The sequence below is a fragment of the Schistocerca serialis genome, chromosome 2 (genome assembly GCF_023864345.2).
Source record: "Schistocerca serialis cubense isolate TAMUIC-IGC-003099 chromosome 2, iqSchSeri2.2, whole genome shotgun sequence".
Taxonomy (NCBI): Eukaryota; Metazoa; Arthropoda; class Insecta; order Orthoptera; family Acrididae; genus Schistocerca; species Schistocerca serialis.
The window spans coordinates 516933608-516960727 of NC_064639.1; the positions used below are offsets into that span (position 1 = coordinate 516933608).

At 45.6% G+C, this 27120-nt stretch overlaps 1 protein-coding gene across 2 annotated transcripts in view; it reads left to right on the plus strand.

The window, feature by feature from the left end:
- Positions 1 to 27120, plus strand: part of LOC126457487 (plasmanylethanolamine desaturase) — a 72578-nt gene that overhangs the window by 34489 nt on the left and 10969 nt on the right. For both annotated transcript variants that reach the window (XM_050093785.1, XM_050093784.1), the window contains one exon: positions 15791 to 16009. In XM_050093785.1, the coding sequence (XP_049949742.1) occupies positions 15791 to 16009 (219 nt within the window). The remainder of the gene's footprint in view (positions 1 to 15790; positions 16010 to 27120) is intronic.

Genomic DNA, 27120 nt, shown 5'->3' on the forward strand with positions numbered 1-27120 from the left:
GGCCCGCCTCCTTATCCGCCAAGGCAAGAAGGAGTGCTGGGAGCGGTATGTGTCCACAATTGGCCTCCATGTCACTCCATCGCAGGTCTGGGCCAAGATTCGACGCGTCTACGGCTATCGGCCACCTGTCAGCGTCCCTGCGCTCTCACTGAATGGAGCAGTTTGTACTGACTCTGACGTCATTGCAAATCGCTTAGCAGAGCATTTTGCTATGAGTTCCGCTTCTGCGAATTACCCCCAGGCCTTCCGCTCCATTAAAGAGCGGATGGAACGTCGGAGCCTTTCGTTTCGCACCAACCACCCAGAATCTTACAATGCTCCATTTAGTGAGTGGGAATTTCGCAGTGCCCTCGCTGCTTGCCCTGATACCGCTCCTGGGCCAGATGGCATCCACTGTCAGATGCTGAAACACCTTTCAGTGGACTGCCAGCGGCGCCTTCTCGATCTTTACAACCGTCTTTGGGTCGTGGGGGAGTTTCCGTCGCAATGGTGGGAAGGCATTGTCATCCCCGTTTTGAAACCTGGGAAGACCCCTCTGGAGGTGGACAGCTACCGTCCCATTTGCCTCACCAATGTTCTTTGTAAGTTGCTTGAACGGATGGTGAGCCGGCGCTTGCATTGGGTACTGGAGTCTCGGGGCCTTCTGGCTCCGTCTCAGGGTGGGTTCCGTAAAGGCCGCTCCGCCACCGATAATCTGGTGAGTCTGGAGTCGGCCATCCGTACTGCTTTTGCCCGCCGTCAGCATCTGGTCGCTGTCTTTTTCGACATGCGGAAGGCGTACGATACGACATGGCGTCATCACATTCTTTCTACGCTTCATGGATGGGGTCTTCGGGGTCCTCTGCCGATTTTTATCCGCAATTTTCTGTCGTGTCATACCTTCCGCGTGCAAGTCGCGGCCTCGTATAGTTCCTCCCACGTCCAGGAGAACGGTGTGCCACAGGGCTCTGTTTTAAGTGTCTGTCTGTTTTTAATAGCCATTAACGGGCTTGCTGCGGCCGTGGGAAATTCTGTCTCCGCTTCCCTGTATGCTGACGACTTCTGCCTTTATTACAGCTCTACTGGCATTGCAGCTGTTGAACGTCAGCTACAGGGTGCTATCCGTAAGGCGCAGTCTTGGGCTGTAGCGCATGGGTTTCAGTTTTCGGCAGCCAAGACCTGCGTTATGCATTTCTGCCGGCGCCGAACAGTCCATCCTGAGCCGCGGCTTTATCTTGCCGACGAACTCCTTGCTGTGGTGGAGACCCACAGGTTTTTGGGGGTGGTTTTCGATGCCCGGTTGACTTGGCTGCCTCATATCCGGCAGCTGAAACAGACGTGTTGGCGGCATCTAAACGCTCTGAGATGCTTGAGCAACACCCGCTGGGGCGCCGACCGCTCTACACTGTTGCGGCTCTACCAGGCGTTAATCCAGTCCCGTCTGGATTATGGGAGCCTGGCTTATGGCTCAGCATCCCCATCTGCGTTACGGGTGCTGGACCCGATTCTCCACAGCGGGATACGCCTTGCCACTGGTGCCTTCCGCACCAGCCCTGTGGACAGCGTACTAGTGAAGGCCGGTGTACCTCCACTGCGGTTCCAACGCCAACGTTTGCTGGCCGCTTATGCTGCCCATGTTCTAAGCTCGCCCGGGCATCCAAACTATCGCCTCCTGTTCCCGCGGTCGGTCGTCCGTATGCCAGAACGTCGGCCCCGGTCTGGTTGTACAATAGCGGTCCGCGTCCAAGAGCTTCTCTCTGGGCTCCAGGGTTTCACTGTTCCACCTCCTTTCCGGGCTACTTTGCATACACCCCCATGGTGTGTTCGTCGCCCTAGCCTTCGGCTCGACTTGGCACAGGGCCCTAAGGACTCAGTCTCTCCAGAGGCCTTCCGCCGCCGCTTTTATTCCATCCTGGCCACGTATCAGGGCTCTGGTGTTGTTTACACTGACGGTTCGATGGTTGCTGGTCATGTCGGATATGCGCTCACTCTAGGGGACCTTTCCGAACAACGTTCCTTGCCGGATGGCTGCAGCGTTTACACTGCTGAACTGGTCGCCATCTTTCGTGCCCTAGAGTATATCCGCTCCTGCTCAGGTGAGTCCTTCGTTATCTGTAGCGATTCCCTGAGCGGTTTACGAGCTCTCGACCAGTGTTTCTCTCGTTCTCGTCTGGTGATGGCTATCCACGAGTCGCTGCATACTCTTGCCTGTTGCGGCCGCTCTGTGGTCTTTGTGTGGACCCCCGGTCATGTCGGTATCCCGGGTAACGAAAATGTTGACCGCCTGGCGAAAGAGGCCACCAGCAAGCCATCTCTGGACCTTGGCCTCCCAGAGACTGATTTGCGGGCAGTCTTCCGCCGCAAAATCTTGGCGCTATGGGACGATGAATGGCGCGAACTGCCAATGCGCAATAAACTCCGTGCTGTCAAGGAGACGACGGCTGTGTGGCGGTCATCCCTGCGAGCCACTCGCAGGGACTCAGTAGTTCTTTGCCGGCTCCGCATTGGCCACTCCCGGCTGACACACAGTTATTTACTGCGCCGGGAGGACCCTCCTCTATGTCGCTGTGGGGCAGCTTTGACAGTGGCCCACATTTTGCTGGCCTGCCCCCTTTTAGCTGTGGTCAGGCAGACATTTGCGCTGCCTGCTACGCTCCCTGCCCTTTTAACAGACGACTCCACTATGGCTGACTTAGTTTTACGTTTTATTCGGGCAGGGGGATTTTATCATTTACTCTGAGTGTTTCTGTTTTATTTTATTGTTTTGTGTTGACTCTGGCCTTTGGCCTATGGTTTTACACTGATTTTTTAATGTGTTTCTAAGTGGTTGGCCTTTCCTTTTTTATGTCTATGGTCGGCCAACCACCGTCACGCTCTGTGTGGTTTTAGTTTGTTTTGTCTTGTCTTTGTCTCAGTATCTCTTGTTCTGTATCGTCTGTGATCTCTTCTGTTCCTTGTTTTTCTTCTCTGTGGGTGTTCTTTGTCTTTGGAAAAAGGGACCGATGACCATAGCAGTCTGGTCCCTTTAATCCCCCAAACCAACCAACCTTCATCCATGTTTGAAGCTGCTTCAGAGAAATCTTCCCAGCAAGCTCCTAAGGAGAAGCGAGAGAGCAAGCAAACTTAGTAGTAGTCTGCTAAGAAACACGACCCTCTGGTGGCCCCAACACCACCACTCCCTATCAGTTCTGCATCTGAGGATGCAGAGGAGATCTTAGCATCCCCTGTGGACCTGGATCTCACTGATGCCTCATCCACCATAGAAATTGCTACAAATACTCAGTCGGAGGCAGCAGGTGACTCTGAGGCATAACCTGCCTCCTTGCTCACTTCGTGCCTTTCCAGCCTCACTATGTCATCCTCCAGTGGAAGTGCGGCGGTTTTTTCCACCACCTGGCTGAGCTATGGCAACTATTAAGCTTTACACCTGCTTCCTGCATTGCCCTCCAGGAAACCTGGTTCCCAGCAATGCGGAACCCTGCGCTCCATGGCTGTAAGGGATATTACGGGAACTGTGTCATGTGGAGTTTGCATCTATGTCCTGAACTCAGTATGCAGTGAACCTCTGCCCCTTCAAACCCCTCTTGAAGCTGTGGCTGCTAGGGTAACAATGACACAGGAAATAACTGTCCTTAACGTATATCTTCTTCCAGATAGTGCAGTACCCCTGAACGCATTGTCTGCACTGATTGATTAACTCCCTCAACCTTTCCTACTTTTGGGAGATTTTAATGCTCATAATCCCGTGTGGAGTGGCACAGTTCTTACTGGGCGAGGCAGAGATGTCAAAAAGTTACTGTCACAACTCGACCTCTGCCTCTTAAATACTGGGGCCGCTACACATTTCAGTGTGGCACATGGCACATATTCAGCCATTGATCTCGGTTTGCAGTCCTGGCCTTCTCCCATCTATCCACTGGAGAGCACGTGACAACCTAGACTGGGAAGCCTTCACCTCTGCCGTCACCATTGAATCTCTCCCACATGGTAACATCGATGTGGTGGTTGAGCAGGTAACTACAACCATTGTTACTGCAGCAGAAAACACAATCCCTCATTCTATAGGGTGCCCCGGCCAAAGACAGTCCCTTGGTGGTCGTTGCGAGTCACTGAGGCAATTAAGGAGTGTTGGCAAGCTTTACAGAGGCATAAGTGGAACCCTTCCCTGGATCACCTCATAGTGTTTAAATGGCTCCATGCCCATGTTGGCAAGCTTATCAAAAGGTGGAAACAGGAGTGTTGGGAGAGGTAAGTGTCGACCATTGTGTGTCATATGTCATCTTCCCAATTCTGGGCAAGGATCAAACGAGTTTTTGGGTACCAGACCCCAACAGGTATACCCGGTGTTAATGTAAATGGCATGCTATCTGCTGACACAAATGTGATTGCCAAGCACTTTGCTGAGCACTACGCTCGCACTTCTGCATTGGAGAATTACTGGGCCTTTCACACTCTCAAATGGTGGATGGAAAGGAAAGTCCTCTCATTCACTACGTGCCACAGTGAACCCTATAACACCCCATTTACAGAGTGGGAGCTCCACAGTGCCCTTGCACATTGCCCCGACACAGCTCCTGGGCCCATTCGGCTCCACCAGTCAGATGATTAAACATCTCTCGCCTGCAACAAGCGACATCTCCTCGTGATCTTCAACTGGATCTGGTGCGATGGCGTCTTTCCAACGCAGTGGCAGGAGAGCACCGTCTTACCAATGCTCAAACACAGCAAAAACCCACTTGGTGTGGGTAGCTATCGGTCCATCAGCCTCACCAACATTCTTTGTAAGCTGCTGGAATGTATGGTGTGTTGGTGGTTGGGTTGGGTCCTGGAGTCACTTGGCCTACTCGCTCCATGTCAGGAGGGCTTCCGCCAGGGGCACTCTACCACTGATAATCTTGTGTTCCTCGAGTCTGACATACAAACAGCATTTTCCGGAAGCAAACACCTTGTTGCCATCTTATTTGATTTACGAAAAGAGTATGACACCACCTCACGACATCATATCCTTGCCACATTGTAAGAGGCCCGTTCCCAATTTTTATCCAGAATTTCTTGTCTCTTCTTACTTTGTGTGCCCTAGTTGGTGTCTCTCATAGTCCCAAAGTCCCCTCCCCCCCCTGCCCATCCCGCGTCCGGCCATCCTGATTTAGGTTTTCCGTGATTTCCCTAAATCGCTCCAGGCAAATGCCGGGATGGTTCCTTTCAAAGGGCACGGCCGACTTCCTTCCCTGTCCTTCCCTAATCTGATGAGACCGATGACCACGCTGTCTGGTCTCCTTCCCCAAACCAACCAACCAACCCCCCTGCCCCCCCTCCCCCCATATCCAGGAGAAAGGGGTTCCACAAGGCCTCTGTATTGAGTCTCTCTCTGTTTTTAGTGGCCATTAACGGTCTAGCAGCCATTTTAGGGCCATCCGTCTCACCCTCTCTGTATGCAGATGACTTATGAATTTCGTACTGCTCCACCAGTACTGATGTTGCTGAGTGGCACCTACAGGGAGCCACCCACAAGGCGCAGTCATGGGCTCTGGCCCATGGCTTCCAGTTTTCAGCCGCTAAGTCGTGTGTCGTGCACTTCTGTTGGCATTGTACCGTTCATCCGGAACAAGAACTTTACCTTACTGATGATCCCCTCACTGTAGTGGAGACATATTGATTTTTAGGACTGGTTTTTGACACCCAATTGACTTGGCTTTCTCACCTTTGTCAGCTTCCGTGGAAGTGCTGGCAGCACCTCAATACCCTCTGCTGCCTGAGCAACACCAACTGGGGTGCAGTTCACTCTATGCTGCTGCAGCTATGCAGAGCTCTTGTTCAATCCCACCTTGACTATGGGAGTCTGGTTTATGGTTCGGTGGCGTCCTCAGCATTGCGTTCACTCTACCCAGTGCACCACTGTGGCGTTCGCCTAGTGATGGAAGCTTTTAGAATGAGTCCGGTGAACAGTGTCCTTGTGGAGACTGGCGTCCCTCCATTGCAGGTCAGATGTGCACGACTGCTCGCCAGTTACATTGCATGTGTTCGTAGTTCTCCTGTGCATCCGAATTACCGTCTCCTCCCCCCTGCCCCCCTTTCTCCTTTTTATTCTCATGGTCAGCCAGCCATAGTAATCTGTTTTGGCGTTTTAATCACTTCTACCTGTTTCTCACGTTTCTGTGGTTTTCTTCTCCCATTTTCCATTTAAGTGTTTGTTGCCCTTCCGTCGTTCTTGTGGTTTGTTCTTTCCCTCCATTTTGTGTTGTCAGTCTTCATTGTTTTATTCTCACCCTTGTGGCATTGTTTTATTGGGATCAAGGGACTGATGACCTAGCAGTTTGGTTCCTTCCCCCCTCTTTTAAACCAACCAACCAACGAACCAACCAACCAAGGCCCTTTGCCATGAACGTCACAGTTATTTCCAGATCCCATAATAAGAAACGTGTAGCATCTTTCAGTTTCGTTGCACTGGTTGATGCTACATCTTTTGCTGACGAAGCCATATTTGACACATGATACACCAGTCTTCTCACAGGAAAAGCGTAGTCTTTCTAAAATCATAAATTCACACTTTTTGTACTTACTCTGATCTCCATCATCACTGGGTCCATAACCTGTCGTGAAATCTGGGGGATTGTCTTTTATTTGTTTGTGTTCTCACCACAAGAACACACAGATAATAACAGACACAACACTTTATTATTTCTAGAATATTTGTGCAAGAAGACACTTGACATGAAGTGCCTGCATAACTAGTCTGATACATGTAGGCCGAATGTCAACACATGGCTGAGAGCAAGGCTGGCCAGGCCAAACTACATAAGCTGTTGACTGGCATTTCAGAGGGGCTGGTGCATAAAATGGAGGCCTCTACCGTAGCTAGTGTCTTCAAACTTTTGTCGCGCACCATACAACTGTGCACCCAGATTTGGGTGAAATCCATGTGTGTCACTACACCCATCCATCATGGGAGTGGAGCATCACTGATTCCCTGGACATGTTGTGGATGACAGTAATGTAAAAATCGTGTCCACTCCATGGAAGCCCCGGAGGCTAGAGGGGAGAGCAACTCCCACTCGCCAGAGACCTAAGAATATGGGCTTAGGAGTGCCGAGCTGCCCTGACACCCCCTTGTCGGAGCACGAGATGACAGCACCAGAGATGATTAGTCCAAGCTGAAATCCATGGTGATGTTTGGTGGTGGTGTGGAAGGTGGAGATGACTCTGCTGCAGGCTGAGGTGACATGGGAGACATCGAACCAGTAAGCAGCATGTCCACTGGCCGGAGGGGCACCAGAGCTGCTGCTAGTGACTGTGAAGGTGCAGACTCATTGTGCAGAGGTGCTGACACAGACAGCGGAGGAGGCTTGAACACCAGCGGCTAGGCAGCAACTAGCAATTGGGGCACCAGCGAAGGCAGTGGTGTGGCTGGGATTGGGGGGAGGGGGGGGGGGGGGGGGTTTGGTGCCTGCCTGGACTCGGAGTGGATTTTGACGATGCTGGACTCCAGTCTCGGAGCGTGTAAGCTTAGCAGCCATTCTGACGCATGATCATTGCTGGTAACTGTTGGGGTGCTGACCAAAATCACACACTCAGATTGCCATCCCAGGTGGGGAAAAGTGGTATGTGAAACACAACAGTGGGCAAGAACCGTGATGAAGGAGAAGGAGCAGCGTCTACAGCTGGTGCTTTTTGAGAAGATTGGCAGGGCCAGGGAACCAATAGGAATGGTCTGGTAGGCTACACGCACACGCACACGCACGCACACACGCACACGCACGCATGCACGCACACACGCACACGCACGCACACACGCACGCGCACACACACACACACACACACACACACACACACACACACACACACACACACACACACACGCATGCACACACACACACACACACACACACACACAAACTGTAATGCCTCCTTGGTGCGGAAAGTCTTGCAGATACTTTTTCATCTGCGACTTAGAGGTACAAACCATGTGCTCGGCCTCTCCATTAGACTGGGGATAAAAGGGGGAGGGGCCAAACATGGTGAATGCCCGACTTCATATAGAAATCACAAAATGCCTGAGATAAGAACTGAGGTCCGTTGTTAGAAATGAGAGTAACTGGGAGACCTTCCACAAAAAATTTTTGAGAGCACGTAAGTAGTAGCTTCAGTAGTGCCAGAGGAGCACCAGACCATGTATGGAAAATGTGAAAATGTAACAAGGAGTCAGCCAAAACACTTTCCGAAATAGACGTGCAAAATCCACATGGATGCGTTCCCTGTGCTGGGCTGCTGGAGGCTATGGGAAGAACTAAGTATTGTGAGCCACCTGTTTACTAGTGCATTGGGGACATGCAGCAACCAAATACTCCAGCTCCCAGTCAATGCCGGGCCATTACACATGGCTATGAGCCAAGACTGTGGAACACCCCAACGACTCTCATGTAACAGTTGTAAGACATGCCACCACAAACTCCCAGGAATAACCGCCCTGGGAGTTGCCAATGGTGAGGAGGAGGACCCCATCTAAGATGGAGAGACAATGGCACAAGTAGTTACGAAGCTGATCAGAAGTGCGGCCCAGAGGATGAGATGACCAACCCTGCCGGACAAGGTGGACGACCTGCTTGAAGATGGGATCAGATGCTGTGGACTTGGCAAGCAAGGTACTAGTGATCGGAAACTTGTGTACTGCTTCGCAGGAGACAGTATCCGTATGAAAACATACAAGCTTCTTTTGCTCAAACTTGGGTTTCAGGCCAGTGGGCAATCAGAATAAGGCATCTGCATAATCATGGTGCCCAGTGGAGTGAAAATTAGTGTCAAAGTTGTATTTGGAGAGGAAAAAGGCCCACTGCTGCAGCCTGTGGGCCATCTTATCAGGGACCCGAGTGGATGGACTAAATAATGAAACTAATGGCTTGTAGTCCATAATGAGATGAAATTTGGTGCCATACAAGAAAGCATGGAATTTGGTGACTGGAGCTCTCGCCTCGACCTGAGAATAGTGGAGCTGTGCTGGGTTGTAAGTTTAGGATGCAAATGCCCATGGCTGCTCTGAGCCATCTGCATTGTGATGGGTGAAGACTGCAACATACTATACTGTGAGCTTCCGAGCCAAAACCAGTGGTTTGTTGAGATCAAAAGTAGCTACACATTGTGCTGACCTGAGATGGTCCTTTAGTGCGGAGAAGGCCAGGTCACACATTGGAGACTGAATAAAGGAAGCAGCCTTGCAAATAAGGTAGAGAGGACATGTAGTGATGAATGTCCGAGAATGAATGTGGGGGAAAAGCAGTTTTATCCAGGAAAACCTGCAGCTCGTACAATAACGAGGGATTCGACAGGTCCATAACGGCCATACTTGCCAGGAGTTGGATGCCCTGCTCTGATATGGTGTGGCCCAGATACTCATGAAAGGGTTGGAAAAGCTTAGACTACTGCAGATTGCAACACAGACTCACAGCCTGGAGTTTTTCAAAAAGAGCCTAGAGATCATGCAGGTGTTCACTCATAGTATGTCCATTAATGACAATGTTATCCAGATAGTTGAAACAGTGCAGAATAGTGGACGTGACCTGTTGAAGATAGCATTGAAAAACTGTAGGGGCATTTGCCATGCCAAAATGAACCATTAATTTTGATACAGGCCAAAAGGAGTGTTACAAACCATGATATGCTGGACCCCTCATTCAAGGATAACTGGTGATACGCTTCATAAAGGTCAAGTTTAGAGAAGTGTTGACCCCTACTAAGCACATGAACAGCTTGTCCGGACATAGTAATTGTTATGTGTTGACCACAGACTTTGAATTCATGGTGATCTTAAAACCACTGCAAAGTCATAAGTTACCAGAGGGCTTCATCATGATGACAAGGGATGTGGCCCATTCACTAGAGGAAATGGGAAACACAGTCCCAAGAGATGTGAGGTGGTACAGCTCTGCTTTGACTTGTGAGCATAGGGTTTAAGGAATCTGTGTATGAAAAAATATAGGAGAAGCTGATTGCTTAAAGGTTATATGGGCTTGAAAGTCTGTGGTGCAACTTAGGCCTTCCACAAAGATATTCTGAAATTATGAGCACAGAGATTCCAATGAGTGACAGAAGACTGTGGGAGGTACCAACTTTATGGAGTCCGTGACTGAAAAATGAAAGGCTTGAAGGACATCAGACTCTAAAAGGTTTGGTGAATTACCATTGTGGATAACAATAAAGGTAATGGGCCAAGTCACTGATCCGTAGGTAAAGTCGATCTCGAATTGGTCTAGCAAGGGTATTTGCAGTTTACCATATTCCCAAAGGTGCCTGTTTACTAGCAATAGCAGCAGAGAGCTGAGGTCGAAATATGTTTGTTCATTATAAATAGAAACTGCTGCACCAGTGCCTATGTAGCGTGAGAACCAAAACCTCAATAAAAGGCTTGTTGGACTTCTGATTGGGAACCAGTCCTGTTATGACACTTCCCATATATCTATACCCATGTTTTCTGATGCTGTGTTCTGTGTGGTTGAGTGACAGACTACTGCAACATGACGTTTTTTGTGACACTTAAGGCAGGTGACCCAATGCTAGGCTCACAAAGCTTAACAGGCATAAACTGTTGACCCTGCCATACTGTCTGTCTGATGGATTATTTGATGACATTCTTGCATGACCTGTGGAAATGCAACTTTCCTTAGGCTAATCAGAAACCCTGCTATTGGTTTTTTAACCATTATTAACTCTCCAACACACCAGAAAAAAGGGGTAAAGCAAAAAAAGGGGTAAAGACAAAGAAAAACATTACCAATAAGAAAAGTATCACACTGTAGTGGAACATGAATGGGTTCTGGGTGCACCTGGACTCCTGTGTTTGTGTTTGCGGAAATTGCATTTCAAGGATGTTGACATTTGTTTAAGGGATTATACCATTTACCACAAGGATGAATTTACTGTTGACAGGCCCAAAGGTCAGATGGCTTTGTGTTGCCAGGGACAGATACCACCACTTTGCAGTCCCAAGGATTGCAGGCATCCAAGCTGATGCTGTTGCTTGTTGTGTCACACTGGATAATTTTGTGTTCTGTGTATTTATTGCTTCAGAAGATATTAGACAAAGAAGATCTGCAAGCTTCATAATACAATTCCCCTGACCATTTCTGCTAATGGTAAACTTTATTATGCTGTGAGGCTCATCTTGTATTTCCTCCAGGAATTACGTGTTATTGAGATTAGTCATCTCTGAATCTGTATACTTCCACTCATAGCTCTATCATTCTGCTCTCCAGCCCTCACAGCTTTGGCTCAATGGAAAATTTCTTTTTACTTTCATTCCAGAGACAAATTTACACTCTTGATCCATCCATGACATGGTGCAGCCCCCAAAATGATGCTACCAAAATGGGAAATCAGCAGAGCAAACTGCATTCCATAAGTTAATTAGTGGATTTTTCTCCATCAAGATAATGTCTAGGACTTTACGGATCTCACTATAAGCAAGATGTGCTATGCAGCTGACTACTACTTTCCCAAATCATAGCAACATTTAGGAGGTAGCATGCCATTTTGATTAGTTACAGTTTAAATGCTGACCGACCATGGAAAGCCTCAGAGCCTTTCAAGTAATGAGAGTTGGCACTTTGTGATCTTTAAACCCTCTTTAAGCATGTGCTTACTTGCAAACTTGCAGGTGTGAAATTAAATGCACACTGGTTTTCCATAACTCTGTGGCCCACCCATGCATTTTTTAAAGTTTCCAGCAGAATATTGCCTGCATAAAATTATTCAATTATAGTTTTAATGATTTGGAAGAACTATTACATGACAACCAGAGCTTAATTTTAAATAAAATTGTATATTAATCAAAACACTCATATTTTGCAGTACAAATAAATAACTGGGTTTTGCGACCAGTACTTGCAATTGGTAAGCAAGGGCGAAAATGCGATCCTACAACTACTCTTTATTAAAGTTCAATGAAAAATGTGCTTCAGTCTATCACCAGGGTAGCTAAATTTTGCTAAGTTCATAACTGAGCTACATTTACATAATTTCTAAGTATCAAAGTTGTACACACATGCGGCTACATGTGGCCCAGAAAACTAAGTTTAACATGTCTTCACTGTCCTGTAACCTAAATGCAAGTTCTTAACTGACTTTGACAAACCGGTTTCAATACTTCAGCGTTTGTGAACGCAGTTCCCCCTATTCAACACTAACTCACAACCTCTTGTTGCACTCACTTCTCATTGGTTGCAACTTCCACTGACTCCCTCCTAGCAACTAAGAAAGCATGCATTGAAAATTCTGTGGTTCAGCATGCTGTTCCCTTTTGCACTGTCTCCTCACTACTAAGGCATGAAGTTGAGCGTCAGCAAAAAGAAAATGGGCTAGAATTGACTGGTAATAAGGTAGTAAAACCCATTGTTCAGTAGTGGCTCACTCCTAAACATTCAACTGAGATGAGGACGTAACACATGAACAGGTAGGACACAGTCATATGATTGCTTCCTGCATACAGTAGACATTATAGGCAAGAGGACCCTCCAGTGTTCAGTGTTTGTGATGTACAGATTTCAGTTTACCACATATTTGTGTCATACAGATTTCAGTAAGTCACATTTTAAAGGACTGTTGTATATTCAGATGAATGGGGAGAAGTTAGTTGATATGCAGTTATAACCTGCATTTTAACAGACAGTAATATGATTGCTGTCTCTGAGGCTCTCCAATCATCTACTGCAGCTGCAGAGAACTCCAGTCTCATGCTGTAGGAAGAAATTGATGTAGTAAATATAGCCCAAGTGATGTCCTCAGTTCAGCATTTGGTCCCCCTTCTGAGAAGATCTTTCACCTTTCCCATGCCCACTCACAGGTGTTGCTCGGTCACTCAGTCAGTGTTAGGTGTGTCCACTTGAGGGACAACTCCCCAGTCTGGTTACACCTTTTAGAAAGAGCAGTTCGTGATAGGTGTCCACGGTGAGTGTTATGTGGACTGTAAGAGCCACCCCATCTCTAGCTGTGGGTGACATGTCACTCAGCCATTAAATGCAATTTGATGGCTTTATAATGGTCAACATTTAGAAACATTAAAAATCTAAAAGCTTTTTGAATAGCAATTACCAGGGGGTCAGCAAACATTTAATGAAAGTAAAAAAATAGGTCATGGGAAGAGCTCCATGTAGACAGTTTTTTCCTAGCATCTGTATGAGAAAATACTCTTCAGTGATGATCAACAGCTTTCTTGTGTGGGTTTCAGAAAAAAAAAGAATTGTCAGTCACTTCCTGTTTGGATTCTGGATATGTGTACTGAACTGCAAGTGAGTCCATGCAGCACTTGTAAGAAACAGAGAGAAATTTCTGTAATTTCAGTGACACCCTCTACCAGTTACAGAAGCAAAGGAAAGTGGTAACATTCTGCTAGGTATAAGGTCATATGGGAACTTAGAGGAGTGCTCATATAGAAGTATACGAGACTCATAGAGTAGGAAGCTTGTGGGCAGCTGACAATTATAGGCAACAGGATTGTAAGCTCTTCATGATGATATAAGTGCAATACACGAATCACTTAATAAAACTTCTTTCTATATAATTTCTGGCACTTTCAGAACATTTGTGATGTATATGTGCAGGCTGAAGTGGTGAATGAAAATTTGTACAAAAGACAGGATTCATATATGGATCTCCTGTGCAATAGGGAGACATGCTAACCATTGTGCCACCCTGCCACATTGGCTTTGCACAATTGTACGTACTACCGTAGCTCACCTCCCTCCTTGATCTGAATTCACACCACAGTCCACTTGATATTCTCCAGAAACTCAAACAACATTGCAGAGGCTCTCCAACTGCATTGGAATGGCACCCCAGCATCAAACAAAATGGGGGATCCTGCCTGAAATCCAGGCATAGATGCTTCAGTCAAATGAACCTTTATGGTTCTAGAGATCTCTTCAAGTCTCACAGAAACTGGCATAGACATACATACTCAAATGCAGAGATGTGTAAACAGGCAAAATATGGTGCCGCGGTCAGCAACACCTATGTAAGATGGCATGTGTCTAGCGCAGTTGTTAGATTGGTTACTGCTGCTACAATGGCAGTATATCAAAATTTAAGTGAGTTTGAATGTTGTCTGCGCACGAATGATGGGACACAGCATCTTCAAGGTAGCAATGAAGTGGGGATTTTCCCATACAACAATTTCACAAGTGTACCATGAATATCCGGAATATGGTAAAATATCAAATTCTGACATCACTGTGGCTGGAAAAAGACCTAGAAGTGCAACCCTTCAGCAGATTGCTGCAGATTTCAGTTCTGGGCCATCAGCAAGTGTCAGTGTGTGAACCATTCAAAGAAACATCATCGATTCGGGCTTTCGGAGTCACAGGCCCACTTGTGCCCTTGATGACTGCACAGCACAAAGCTTTTGGCTTGCCTGGGCCCATCAACACAGACGTTGGACTATTGATGACTGGAAACATGTTGCCTGGTTGTGAGAGTTTCATTTCAAATTGTACAATTGGATGGACGTGTACGGGTATGGAGATAACCTCATGAACCCATGGACCCTGCATGTCAACAGGAGATTGCTCAAGCTGGTGGAGGCTCAGTAGTGGCGTGGGGCATGTGCAGTTGGAGTGATATGGAACCCCTGATACATCTAAATATGTCTCTGACAGATAGCACATATGTAAGAATCCTGTCTGATCACTTGCATCCATTCATGTCCATTGTGTATTCAGAAAGACTTGGGCAATCCCAGCAGGAGAATGCAGCACCCCCACAGGTCCAGAATTGCTACAGAGTGGCTCCAGGAACACTCTTCTGAGTTTAAACACTTCTGTCAGCTACCAAACTCCGCACATATGAACATTATTGAGCATATCTGGATGCCTTGCAACGTTCTGTTCAGAAGAGATCTAGACCCCCTCGTAGTCTTACAGATTTATGGATGGCCCTGCAGGATTCATGGTGTCAGTTCCCCCCAGCACTACTTCAGACATTAGTCAAGTCGATGCCATGTCGTATTGCATCACTTTTTTGCGTGCTCATGGGGGTTCATACATGATATTAGGCAGGTGTACCAGTTTCTTTGGCTCTTCAGTGTATGTATGCAGACTGAAGTGATCAGATCAAGTGACAAGATTCCCCATTTCATTTGATGCTTAGGTGCTATTCCAATACAGTTGGCGAGCCTCTGTAATGCTGTGCAAGTTTAGGGGAAATACCAAGAGGGCTGAGGCGTGAATGAGAATTTGTATCAAGGAGGTGGCATGCTGTGGTAGACCATGCAGTTGTGCAAAGCTGCTGCGCCCATGGTTAGTTCATCTGCCTAGTGAGCAGGAGACCTGGGTTCGAATTCTGGCCTTGGTACAAATTTTCACACGGAAAAATTTTTCCCATTTGTTAAAACATCTACGCTATGTGGTGAGTAGCAACTTTCCTTCTCATAATACTGTTACATTCCAAGTTTTTGTTCTATATATCATTACAGTTAATTGTCAAGTTATTCTTTTTTGTTCTTTAATACCAAATTGAATGGATAAATATGTTGCAAAATTCTGTTTGCCAGAAGAATTAGTGACACTTCCATAAACAGGGCATATCTGATGTATAAAACAGCTGCAGTCCTTCAATATATTCATATATTTACCTTTTTAACAAATTATCTTCATTAGCATATTTATAGGGCAACATTTTTAATTTTAATTGTTGCAAATCAACATTTTTATGCTGAAGTAAAATGTAACTATCATTGTCCAAAATGATCAAAGGATTATTATTATTATTATTATTATTATTATTATTATTATTATTATTATTGTTGTTGTTGTTGTTGTTATTATTGCAGAATTTTCTGAGGCCTTTTCGTGAACATCACATCGATCCAACTTCAATTACAAGGCATGATTTTATTGAAACTAATGGAGATAACTTCATGCTGACAATTCCTTTCTTGGCTTTTATGACATGGGAGTTCATTACGCTTACAGAAGAAGAGGTACAGAAGAAATTTTCGTGGTGCTGTTATTTGTTTTTGTTGGCTATTTTTGTAGCTATGACTAATCAGGTGAGTACTGAATGTTTTAAACTTCATTTCTGACATTTTTCAGAAAGGAGCAGTGAAATCATTATTGTGTTACTGGTGTCAACATTTCTTATAACCTAATTTCTTATTAATTTGCTACAGTCTGTGTGTCAGCCTAATTGTTAGACAGTTTCACTACATATACTACTGCAGATTGCTATATAATCAAATTGTATGCAACAGTTTTTAGCTTATTTTCACAATGTATGATGGCTTCTAGAGTTTGTAAACATCTGCAATAAAGTAGACTGAATGTAACTGGGCTTGTTGATGTGCAGATGGATTTTGTTTGCATGGTGATGGTTGTTGTTGTTGTAGTTAACCACCTAACCCTACACAAACATATTATAATGTTTAAAGTTGGTAGAAATTAGCTCAAGAATTATTTTATGCCAAGAAGTGTAGATCTGGTCCTCGCATATTTTTCTTTCATGTATTATCTTTTTTTAATGTTTAAGAATAGTTGCTGTCATTTTGGTCATGTGGTTAACTAGCATTTTGTTATTCTGTAGTGGAGACTTCTATGTTTCCATTTTCATGCCTGTTGGAGTAGTGTACATTGATCAGTTTGTACAGACGAAGCGTTCGTGCTTATTAGAATATTCTGGGCTATTATACTATGGTTAAACGAATTTCTTGGGAATCCATATGTTTCACCCTTACCTGCAGAATCCGGATACTCTGTTTCATATCCTCCTCCTCCAAATTAAACTTGTCACATTTAATAATCTTTATCACCTCTCAGCGTAGACTATGGTAGTATTTGCTTTTGGCAGCTAGGACCTGAGTCTTAACAAATCAAATATGATGGTCTCCTGGCTGCAGAGCATGTTTCACAAAGCTGATTTATCTGCTTCTCCCCTTCTATGATTGCCCTTATAATAATGTATAAGTTTGTCCTTTTTCTTCCATAGTTCAGTGGTAATAGTGTAACAGAAGTGTGTTTCTAATAGTTGAGCTACTTTTGCTGGTACATTTGAAAAATCCGTTGTTGACTCCACAGCAGCCAGCTCCAAGCCTGTATGTATTTTCTCAATGAAGTTTACTGTAGGAAGTTACCTCTTTATAATTCTGTTATGCAGATCTTCAACTCTATCACTTCATTATTTTATAAGCCTGTAGCTTTACTGTAGATGCTGGTAGGAAAAGTCAATGCCAGTGTTTTGGTGATGGCAGTACACAACTGCTGCAGGTTTCATTTTATTAGTTACTTTCTTTGTTGCAATATTTTATGTTGTAACTGTGTGTGTCTGCACTTACCATCAAAATTTCTCTTGTATTCTTTCAGCACAAGGCAAGAACATTTATTTTGTGGTGGAAGATTTTCACTTATTCTAATTTTCATTCTTTAAACTTTCGACACCCCTTTCAGGACTTCCATTACTTCCCCAACAAAGCTAGTATTTGTGTGAAATATGTCCTCTGCTAACTATACTTTAATTCAGCAGCTTACTGGCAAAACACAGCATAATATTAGTACCATTATTTGTTTAATGTATTGTCTATTTTATGATGAGCTTAAAAATTCCAGATGTTCCCTTTTCTAGATTCAGCTAAGATGTGTAATTTTGCACTATATTTCCTTGATTTATTGGTTATAAGATATACTCTTCTACAGAAGGAACAAATAATTTCATAAATTGCTAGGGCCTCTTGTATGAGATAGATATTTTGTAATTTTCCAGTCAGTGGGTTGAAGAGAAGTTGTCATTGTACAGGGGTAAAATTTGCAGCTGACCCCAGTGAGTCCTCCATGTCTAGCTCATGCCTTATTGCCATATGCATAAAAATGGCAAGGATTATTTTTTTCCCAGTTGTACTCAGTTTGCCATAATGTGAATATGGAACTGGGCTGTTGTGTATTCACTGATCTCAGCTCTACAAGTATCTGTCTGGCACCAATATTTTAATTCCTTTGTTATTGCGGTTAGTTCATTGTTAAACAAATAAAAAAAAAAGGTTTACTTGATACTGCAATTATCCATGAGAACGTATGTACCAGCCTAAGGTTTTCCTGCCTGTCGTAAGAGGTGACTAAAAGGAGTCTCTCACGTTTCGGCCTTTATGCGATGGCCCCCTGTAAGGTTTGATCTCCATTTTTCAAAATTTTCCCAAAGAGCAAGCCAATTGAGGAAGGGCACCTTACATGGTGCATTGTGTCCATCATGTATTAAGATCTTTAGCCCACTTACTCGTTGTCACATTGCAGTCCCGCCCATTGTACATCTCTTGGGCGAGGACACCTTCCTGTGTGCGTTTTCCACCAAGCACTCTGCAGTGTCACTTTCTGTGCCGACGATGACCATGAACTTCTTTGCACCTCATCCAGCACGGTAGCCAGTCCGTTGTGGTGGGGCCACAGTGTACCCTGTTGGTTGTAGCCGCCTGACAACACAGGGATCGCTCTGCTGATCCCTGTGCCGTTAACTCCCCATATATGCCAAGGAGTAGATGCCCGTCATCGCCGGCCGGAGTGGCCGTGCGGTTCTAGGCGCTACAGTCTGGAACCGAGCGACCGCTACGGTCGCAGGTTCGAATCCTGCCTCGGGCATGGATGTGTGTGATGTCCTTAGGTTAGTTAGGTTTAATTACTTCTAAGTTCTAGGCGACTGATGACCTCAGAAGTTAAGTCGCATAGTGCTCAGAGCCATTTGAGCCCGTCATCCTGGGGCATCGGGACTCCTGGCAATGGCCATCCTGCCAGGTGGCCTTCGCTGCGGCTGAGTGGCACCTGTGGGGAGCTCCCCTGGTCAGAGTAGGTGGCATCAGGGCGATGACACGCCATGAAGTGTAGTATGTCATCTCTTGCTCGTGGTCTGCTGCCAGCAGTCTCTAAGTGGGCAAAGTATAACTTTAATGGTAAGAAGTATGAGCCCAAGTCGTTCCCCTCCCAGGCCATACCGTGGGAGGAACGCCAGACTAAGGATGGCAGTGAAGCTTATTTACCCCGGTACCAGTTATGCGTGATAGTTGATGGGGAATCTTTCATGTCCATGAAACCTCAGTTTTTTGTGGAGCTTTTGGAGGACAAGTTTGGGGAGGTGGAGGGTTTGTCCAAAATGCGCTCTGGGTCAGTTTTTATCAAAACAGCATCCTCTGCCTAGTCACAGGCATTACTCGCTTGTGGCAAGTTGGGGGATGTTTCTGTCACCATCATGCCTCATAAGAGCTTAAATATGGTCCAGGGTATTATATTCCACAGGGACCTTCTTTTGCAATCTGATGATGAGCTGCACACCAATTTTGAGCAGCTAGGTGTTCATTTCATCCAGCGCGTCCATCGGGCTCCGAGGGATAACCAGATTGCCACCGGCCCTTCATCTTGGCCTTCGAGGGTGACACATTCTCCGAGAAGGTCGAGGGATGGTCTACCGCTGTGATGTTAAGCCATATATCTCTCCTCCAATGCGGTGCTTTAAGTGCTGGAAGTTTGGCCGTATGTCTTCCCGCTGTACTTCCAGCCCCATCTGTCAAGATTGTGGACGTCCATCGCATCCCAATACCCCATGTGCCCTGCCTCCCATCTGTGTCAACTGCAGAGAGTATCATTCACCTTGCTTGACAGGCTGCAGGATTTTGCAGAAAGAGAGGAAAATCATGGAATATACGAGGCGTGTTTTTTGTGCTAAGATATCTCAATTTTATTTTTACATGACAGCTTGTACCTTAATCTACTTTTCTACATAATTTACATCAATATTGAGGCACTTGTCATAACGTTGTACCAGTTTTTGAATACCATCCTCATAGAAGTCTGCCGCCTGACTTGTTAACCACTGCATCACCACTGTTTTGACTTCGTCATTGTCTTGAATACACTGACCTCCCAGGTGTTTCTTCAAGATGAAACATGAGTGGCCTACGTCACACCAGAATCAGAGCAACAGTCCATGGAATGGCGTCATTCAGATTCACCCAGAGAAGTGAAGTTTAAGAAAACAATTTCTGCCCGGAAAATCATGTGCACAGTTTTTTGGGACAGAAGAGGAGTATTGCTTGTGGAATTTCTGCCTCGTAATGAGACAATCAATGCAGCAACTTACTGTAAGACATAGCACAATCTGCACTGTTCAATTCAGAACAAAAGACTTGGCAAGTTAAGCAAGGGCATCGTTTCGCTGCAAGACAATGCCCGTCCGCATGTGGCAAATCAGACCGAAGATCTCATCACATCTTTTCGATGGGAAACTCTAGATCATCCTCCATACAGCCCTGTTCTTGCATCCAGTGACTACCATCTGTTCCTGCACTTGAAGAAACACCTGGGTGGTCAGCATCTTCATGATGAAGTCAAAACAGTGGTGATGCAGTGGGTAACAAGTCAGGCGACAGACTTCTATGAGGAGGGCAGGCAAAAACTGGTACAACGTTATGACAAGTGCGTCAATATTGATGGAAATTATGCAGAAAAGTAGATTAAGGTACAGGCTTTCATGTAAAAATAAAATTATTGAGATATCTTAGCACATCTTTTTTAAATTTCAAAACAGTACTTACTTAAAAAACATGCCTTGTAAGACCATGGACCGACTGACCTACACTGAGGCTAAGAGGAAATTTCACTGCTTACATCCTGTGGCTACGACCAGCTCATACACTGCCACTATGAGAATAGTTGTCGCCCCATCAGTTCCTCAAATTCCTGTCGCCTCTCTTAACCAGGAGACTACATCTGCCCACTTGATGGTGGGTGGGGGGGAGGGGGGGGGCACTTCCCTCCCTGTTGCTGCCGCACCACCTACTTCAGGAGCAACCCTCCCCCCTCTTCCCCCCCATAACCATCGGGGATTTCAGTCCCCACTTCTGAGCCAGAAAAGCATAAGGCTTGTTTGGCTCCTTTTGCTAGGAAGGAGTCTCTTGGGTCACTCCCTTCCCAGGTTTCTGCTATTGGGAAAGATGACAGCCACCAGTGTCTGAAAAGCCCAAAAGCAGCTGGTCGTAGGGCTTCACACTCACCCTCAGTCCCGGAGACTGATTCAGTGAAGTCCTCCCAGCCAGGGAAACCCAGGAACAGTACGAGAAATCGAAAAAGAAGACCCCCAAGAGCAAGGAACTTGCAGTGGCACCCACACCACTGCAACGTACAAACTCTGTGTCAGCAGATGGGGTGGAGATTCTGGCATCTGCTGAGAACCTGGATCTCGCCGGAACCTCAGACACAATGGATATAGACTATTCAGGCAAAAAGTCAGTAGCAGCAGGTGACCCTGAGGTGTAAACTGCCTCATTGAATGTTCCATGCCTTCCCAGTCTCATGATGATGTCATTCTCCAGTGAAATTGCAGCAGTTTTTCCACTGCCTGGCTGAGCTACGGCAACAGTTAAGCTGTACACTTGCTTTCTGCATTGTCCTCCAGGAAACCTGGTTCCTGGCAATGCGGACCCCTGCCCTCCGCGGCTATAAGGAATATTACAGGAACCATAGCGACTATAATAGTGTCAGGTGGAGTTTGCATCGCAATCCCTCGCTCTTTAGGGTGCCCCCAGCAAAAGACAGTCCCTTTGGCGGTCGCCGTAAGTCGCTGAGGCAGTTAGAGAGCATCAGCGAGCCCTACAGCAACATACATGACACCCTTCCCTAGAGCATCTGATAGCCTTTAAGCGGCTCCATGCCCGTGTACGCCAGCTTATAAAATGCCGGAAACAGGGGTGTTTGGAGAGGTATGTGTCGACCATAGGGTGCCATACATCACCTTCCCAAGTCTGGATAAAAATCAGACGTCTTTTTGGGTACCAGACCCTCAACAAGTGTCCCTGGCATTACCATCAAAGGCGTGCTGTGTACCAATGCCAACGTGATTGCTGATAACTATGCTCGATCCTCTGCGTCAGAGAACTACCCCCAGCCTTTCGCACCCTCAAACGGTGAATGGAAAGGAAAGTCCTCTCATTCATTACATGCCACAGTGAACCCTATAATGCCCCATTTACGGAGTGGGAGCTCCTCAGTGCACTTGCACATGCCCCGACACAGCTCTCATCTGACTATAAGTACCATTTCCTTGTGATCTTCAACCGGATTTGGTGCGATGGCATCTTTCCATCTCAATGGCAGGGGAGTACCATAGTTCTGGTGCTCAGACCCAGTAAACAACTGCTTGATGCGGATAGCTATCGGCCCATCAGCCTCACCAACATTCTTTGTAAGCTGCTGGAACGTATGGTGTGTTGGCGGTTGGATTGGCTTGGGTTGGGTTTTGGAGTCACATGGCCTACTGGCTCCATGTCAGGGTAGCTTCCACCGGGGGCACTCTACCACTGATAATCTTGCGTCACTCAAGTCTGCCATCCGAACTGCCTTTTCCAGGCACCAACACCTTGTTGCCATCTTATTTGATCTACGCAAAGCAAATGACACCACCTCCCATAGTTCCCCTCATATCCAGGAAAATGGGATCCTGCAGGGCTGTGTATTGAGTGACAATACTTTTAGTGGTCATTATTGATCTAGCAGCCACTGTAGGGCCGTCCGTCTCACCCTCTCTGTATGCATAGGACTTCTGCATTTCGTACTGCTTCACCATTACTGGTATTGCTGAGTGGTGCCTACAGGGAGCCATCCACAAGGCACAGTCATGGGCTCTTGCCCATGGCTTCCAGTTTTTGGCTGCTAAGTTGTGTGTCGTGCACTTCTGTTGGCATCATACCATTCATCCGGAACCAGAATTTTTCCTTCATGATGATCCACTCACTGTAGTGGAGACATATCGATTTTTAGGACTTGTTTTTTACACACAGTTGACTTGGCTACCTCACCTTTGTCAGCTTAAGTGGAAGTGCTGGCAGCACCTCAATACCCTTCGCTGCCTGAGCAACACCAACTGGGGTGCAGATTGCTGTACTCTGCTGCAGCTCTGTGTAGCCCTTGTTCAATCCCGCCTTGACTATGGGAGTCTGGTTTATGGTTTGGCGGCGCTCTCAGTGTTGCGTGTACCTGACCCAATGAACCACTGTGGCATTCGCCTAGCGACGGGAGCTTTTAGAACGAGTCTGGTGACTAGTGTCCTGGTGGAGGCTGGAGTCCCTCCATTGCAGATCCGACGTGCACAACTGCTCTCCGGTTATGTTGCACACACTCGTAGTTCTCTTGAGCATCCGAATTACCATCTCCTTTTTCCACCTGTGGCAGTTCATCTCCCTCATCGGTGGCACAGGTCAGGGCTATTGATTGCGGTTCACGTGCGAACCCTTCTGTCTGAACTGGAGTCCTTCCCTTTACCAACTCCATGCTGTACACCTACACCGCAGAGTCATCTGGACCTTTCGCATGACCCTGAGGACTCAGTTACTCCTGCCGCTCTCCGCTGTCACTTCCTCTCAATTCTTGATGTGTTTCGGGGCTCTGAAGTGTTTTACACCGATGGCTCGATGGCTGATGGTCATGTTGACTTCACCTACGTCCAGAGGCCATTTTGAACAGCATTCCTTGCCTGATAGCTGCCGTGTATTCACTGCAGAGCTGGTGGCCATCTCTCGTGCACTTCAGTATATCCGTTCATGCCCCAGGGACTCGTTATTTCTGTGGACTGACACCTGGAGCAGACTATAAGCGATCGAGCAGTGCTACCCTCTCCATCCTTTGGTAGTGTCCATTGATGCCCTGGACCGGTCTCCTCATTCAGTGGTGTTTGTGTGCATCCCAGGACACGTCGGCGTCCCAGGAAACGAACTTGCCGACAGGCTGGCCAAACAGGCTAGGCGGAAACCAATTCTGGAGATGGGCATCTGTGAACCTGATCTGCGTTCTGACTTACGCTGTAGGGTTTTTGGGTTTGGGAGACAGAATGGCATAACAGTACACACAACAAACTGTGTGTCATTAAGGAGACTACGAATGTGTGGAAGTCTTCCATGCGGGCTTCTCTCAGGGACTCTGTGGTTCTCTGCCGGCTCCACAGTGGCCACACTTGGGTGACGCATGGTTACCTCCTGTGCCGTGAAGACCCGCCTGAGTGTTGGTGTGGCCGCCGATTGACAGTGGCCCATATTGTGGTGCACTGTCCCACTTCGGCTGCTCAGCCACGAAATCTTGGGTTACTGAACTTGTTGCCGCTAATTTTATCTGACAATGCCTCATCGGCTGATTTAGTTTTACGTTTTACTCGTGAGTGTGGGTTTTATCATTTGATCTAAGTTTTAGAGCATGTCCTTTGTCCCTCTGTGTCCTCCATCCTTGTGCTTCTAGGGTGGAGGTTTTAGTGTGTTACAGAGAGGCTGGCTTCTCCTTTCTTAATCTCATGGTCAGCCAGCCATGGTAATATGCTTTGTTGTTTTTAATCTCTTCATCCCATTTCTTGCATTTGTGGTTTTCTTGTCCCCTTTTGTCTGTATACATGATTGTTGTCTTCCATTGTTTTTGTGATTTTTCCTTCCAATCTGTTTTGAGTTGCCAGTCTCGTTCGTTTTATTCTCACACTTGTGGCATTGTTTTATTCGGAACAAGGGTCTGATGACCTCGTAATTTGGTCCCTTCCCTCCTCTTTTAAACAAACCAACCAACCAACCAACCTACCTGGCCAAGGGTTTTGAACTGAAAGTAGTAAGCAATCCTTTGTTACAGCTGCAATTCCAACAGTGTAGGAAAAATCACTACGTTATCATAATCTAAAAACTTCATACTATGTGTTGAGACATTGTGGTGTCATCATCTTTTATTATTTGCGCATGGGCTATATTTAGGTTATGGTGAACATTGATTTTTTGTTTTGGGCAGTGTGCCATCATTGAATTCCTTATTAAAGATGCAAAGTATTCTGCTTAAATTTCTCATTCTTCAGTGTCCATGTAAGTGTGCCAGGAGTCTAAGGGAAGAATGATGTGTATCAAAGCTGAGAACATGAGCATCCAAGATGAACCTTTTAACAGTCACCCTTGAACTGCCTTCATAGTAAGAGAGGGAGAGAGTATGTGTATCAAAAGAAGACAGCCATGTCACTGTGAATGAAATCATTACAAAACTATCAGTAGGATGTAGTGTAACTCAAGAAATGACTGAAACCTTGTGTTTATGCTCATTGACTGTGGACTACCAACTTAAGAAAATAACCACCTGATGTTGTCTTCAGAGATGTCAAAATGGAGACAACCTTGTGATGAGTGTTGTGATAGGTATTAAAAGCTGGTTCCATCATTATGAGCCCAAAACATAACACCACAATATGGAGTGGCCGAGCACTTATTCAGATTCACCCACAAGAAAGAAACTGGGGACAGTGTGTTCTGCTGGGAAAGTTATGGCTAGCATATTCTGGGTGCAGAGGATTTGCATTCTGGCGCATTTTCCAAACCCTGGAGAGACAGTAAATGTTGTCTGTTGTATCCAGACACACATAATTGCGCATTCCATGGTAAACATCCATTGAGGATCATCTTGCATCACAATAACATGTGGCCTCAAACTGCTAGCGGTATTGTGGACACCATCATACTACCGTATTTTCTGTTCTATGAAAGAACAGGTGCAAAGTCAGTGCTGTGAGACAATTGAGGACATTCAGAAAGCAGTGCGTCAGTATCCTCGAACAACTGGAACAGACTTTTCTAACTCATTATTGCAGTAGAATGGGGGAAAAATGTGTATAAAGAAGTGGATGCTACACTGAAATGTAGCAGAAAACTCTGCAGATGAAGATGGTTTAGTCATTTATGGTCTGTCTAAAAATATAAATTAATATTCATTGCAATGGGTTGTCCATAAATTTCAGAATGATACCATCAGAAATTTTGTTCATATCTGTCAAGTCACCATCATTAACAATATTATGAAAAAGGGATAGATTACCACTCGCCATATAGCAGAGATGTTGAGTTGCAGATAGGCACAACAAAAAAACTACATTGTGCTGGCTGAAAACATAATGCCTCCAGTTCGGAAGGTAGATTGGGCAGAATTGTGTCAAGGTGGAGTGGGCAAGAGAAGAAAATAAGTGAGAAGTTGGAAGGATGATTCAGGAAGGATGGCTGATGGCTCAGAGGGAGGCTTTTGCTTAGAGGAGATAGTGAAATAATTGAGATTTTAAAGTGTTTCATTGACATACAATGTATCTTTGTTTTTACAACTAGTTCATTGTAAATTTTGTACTCAGAATTATGTTCAGTTATGTAATGGTACTTAAATCTTATTAAGTTGGTTATTGCAGTTAGCAGAGTAAATCTAAACAGGAGGCAGCTGTTTTATGCTCAGTTTTTGTTCTGGGCATATCTTTTCTTTTCCATTAGGGCAAACTGCTGAAACACACAAATTGCAGTGTTTAACCAATCATGTATAAATTTTAATGCTTCGTATGTTTTCAGAACAAAATAAGTCTTGATGCAACAGCCTAATAAAGCTGTGGCTCCTAATATTTGAAAAAAATATTTTTGTAGGCCACCCCTTTTGTAGCACACTGTTGGTCATTAAAATTATAACATCAGGAAGGATACTTAATAATGGAATTATACTTATTATACTTATACAGTACAGTGGAAAGTGCACATGATGAAATTTGTTGGGGATTTGTGGTTAAACATGGACTGAAATTTAGTACCCTTGCAGGGCATAGTGAAACTGAGCTTGGATGACAGATGAGGGTACATCATAATACAATGACCAGGCTGCTCGCTGTAACAGTAAAATGTCGTCTGTATTGCGGTAGGTCAAGATAGCGTGGACAACAGACAGTTGAGCATTATCTTATTATCACTCATTGTCGATAGTGTTACTCATACCTACTTTGTGTGATCATGCTGAAATGCTTATCACTTGCATATCCAAACAAGTAGTGCATTTCATGCCAATTTGATATTAGTTGCATGTCATCTTCGTGGTGTTGAAATTTTAATGATTAGCAGTGCATTATCAATCTTCATAGTAAACATCTTGAGACAAATTGGCCAAACAAATTTCAGAATTTGGAATTATTTGCTGACTACAAATACTGTGACAGCTGTATTAGGTATATTGATGGGCTGCTTATTAGTGACATATGAAAATTTGTGGTGGACCGGGAGTGTGCACAGATGGCACAAATTTTCACAGGTCGCTAATAGGTAGTGAATCTATGCCTAATACAGCTGAGATCAAAGAATTTGCAGTCAGGAAATAAACTTGGAAT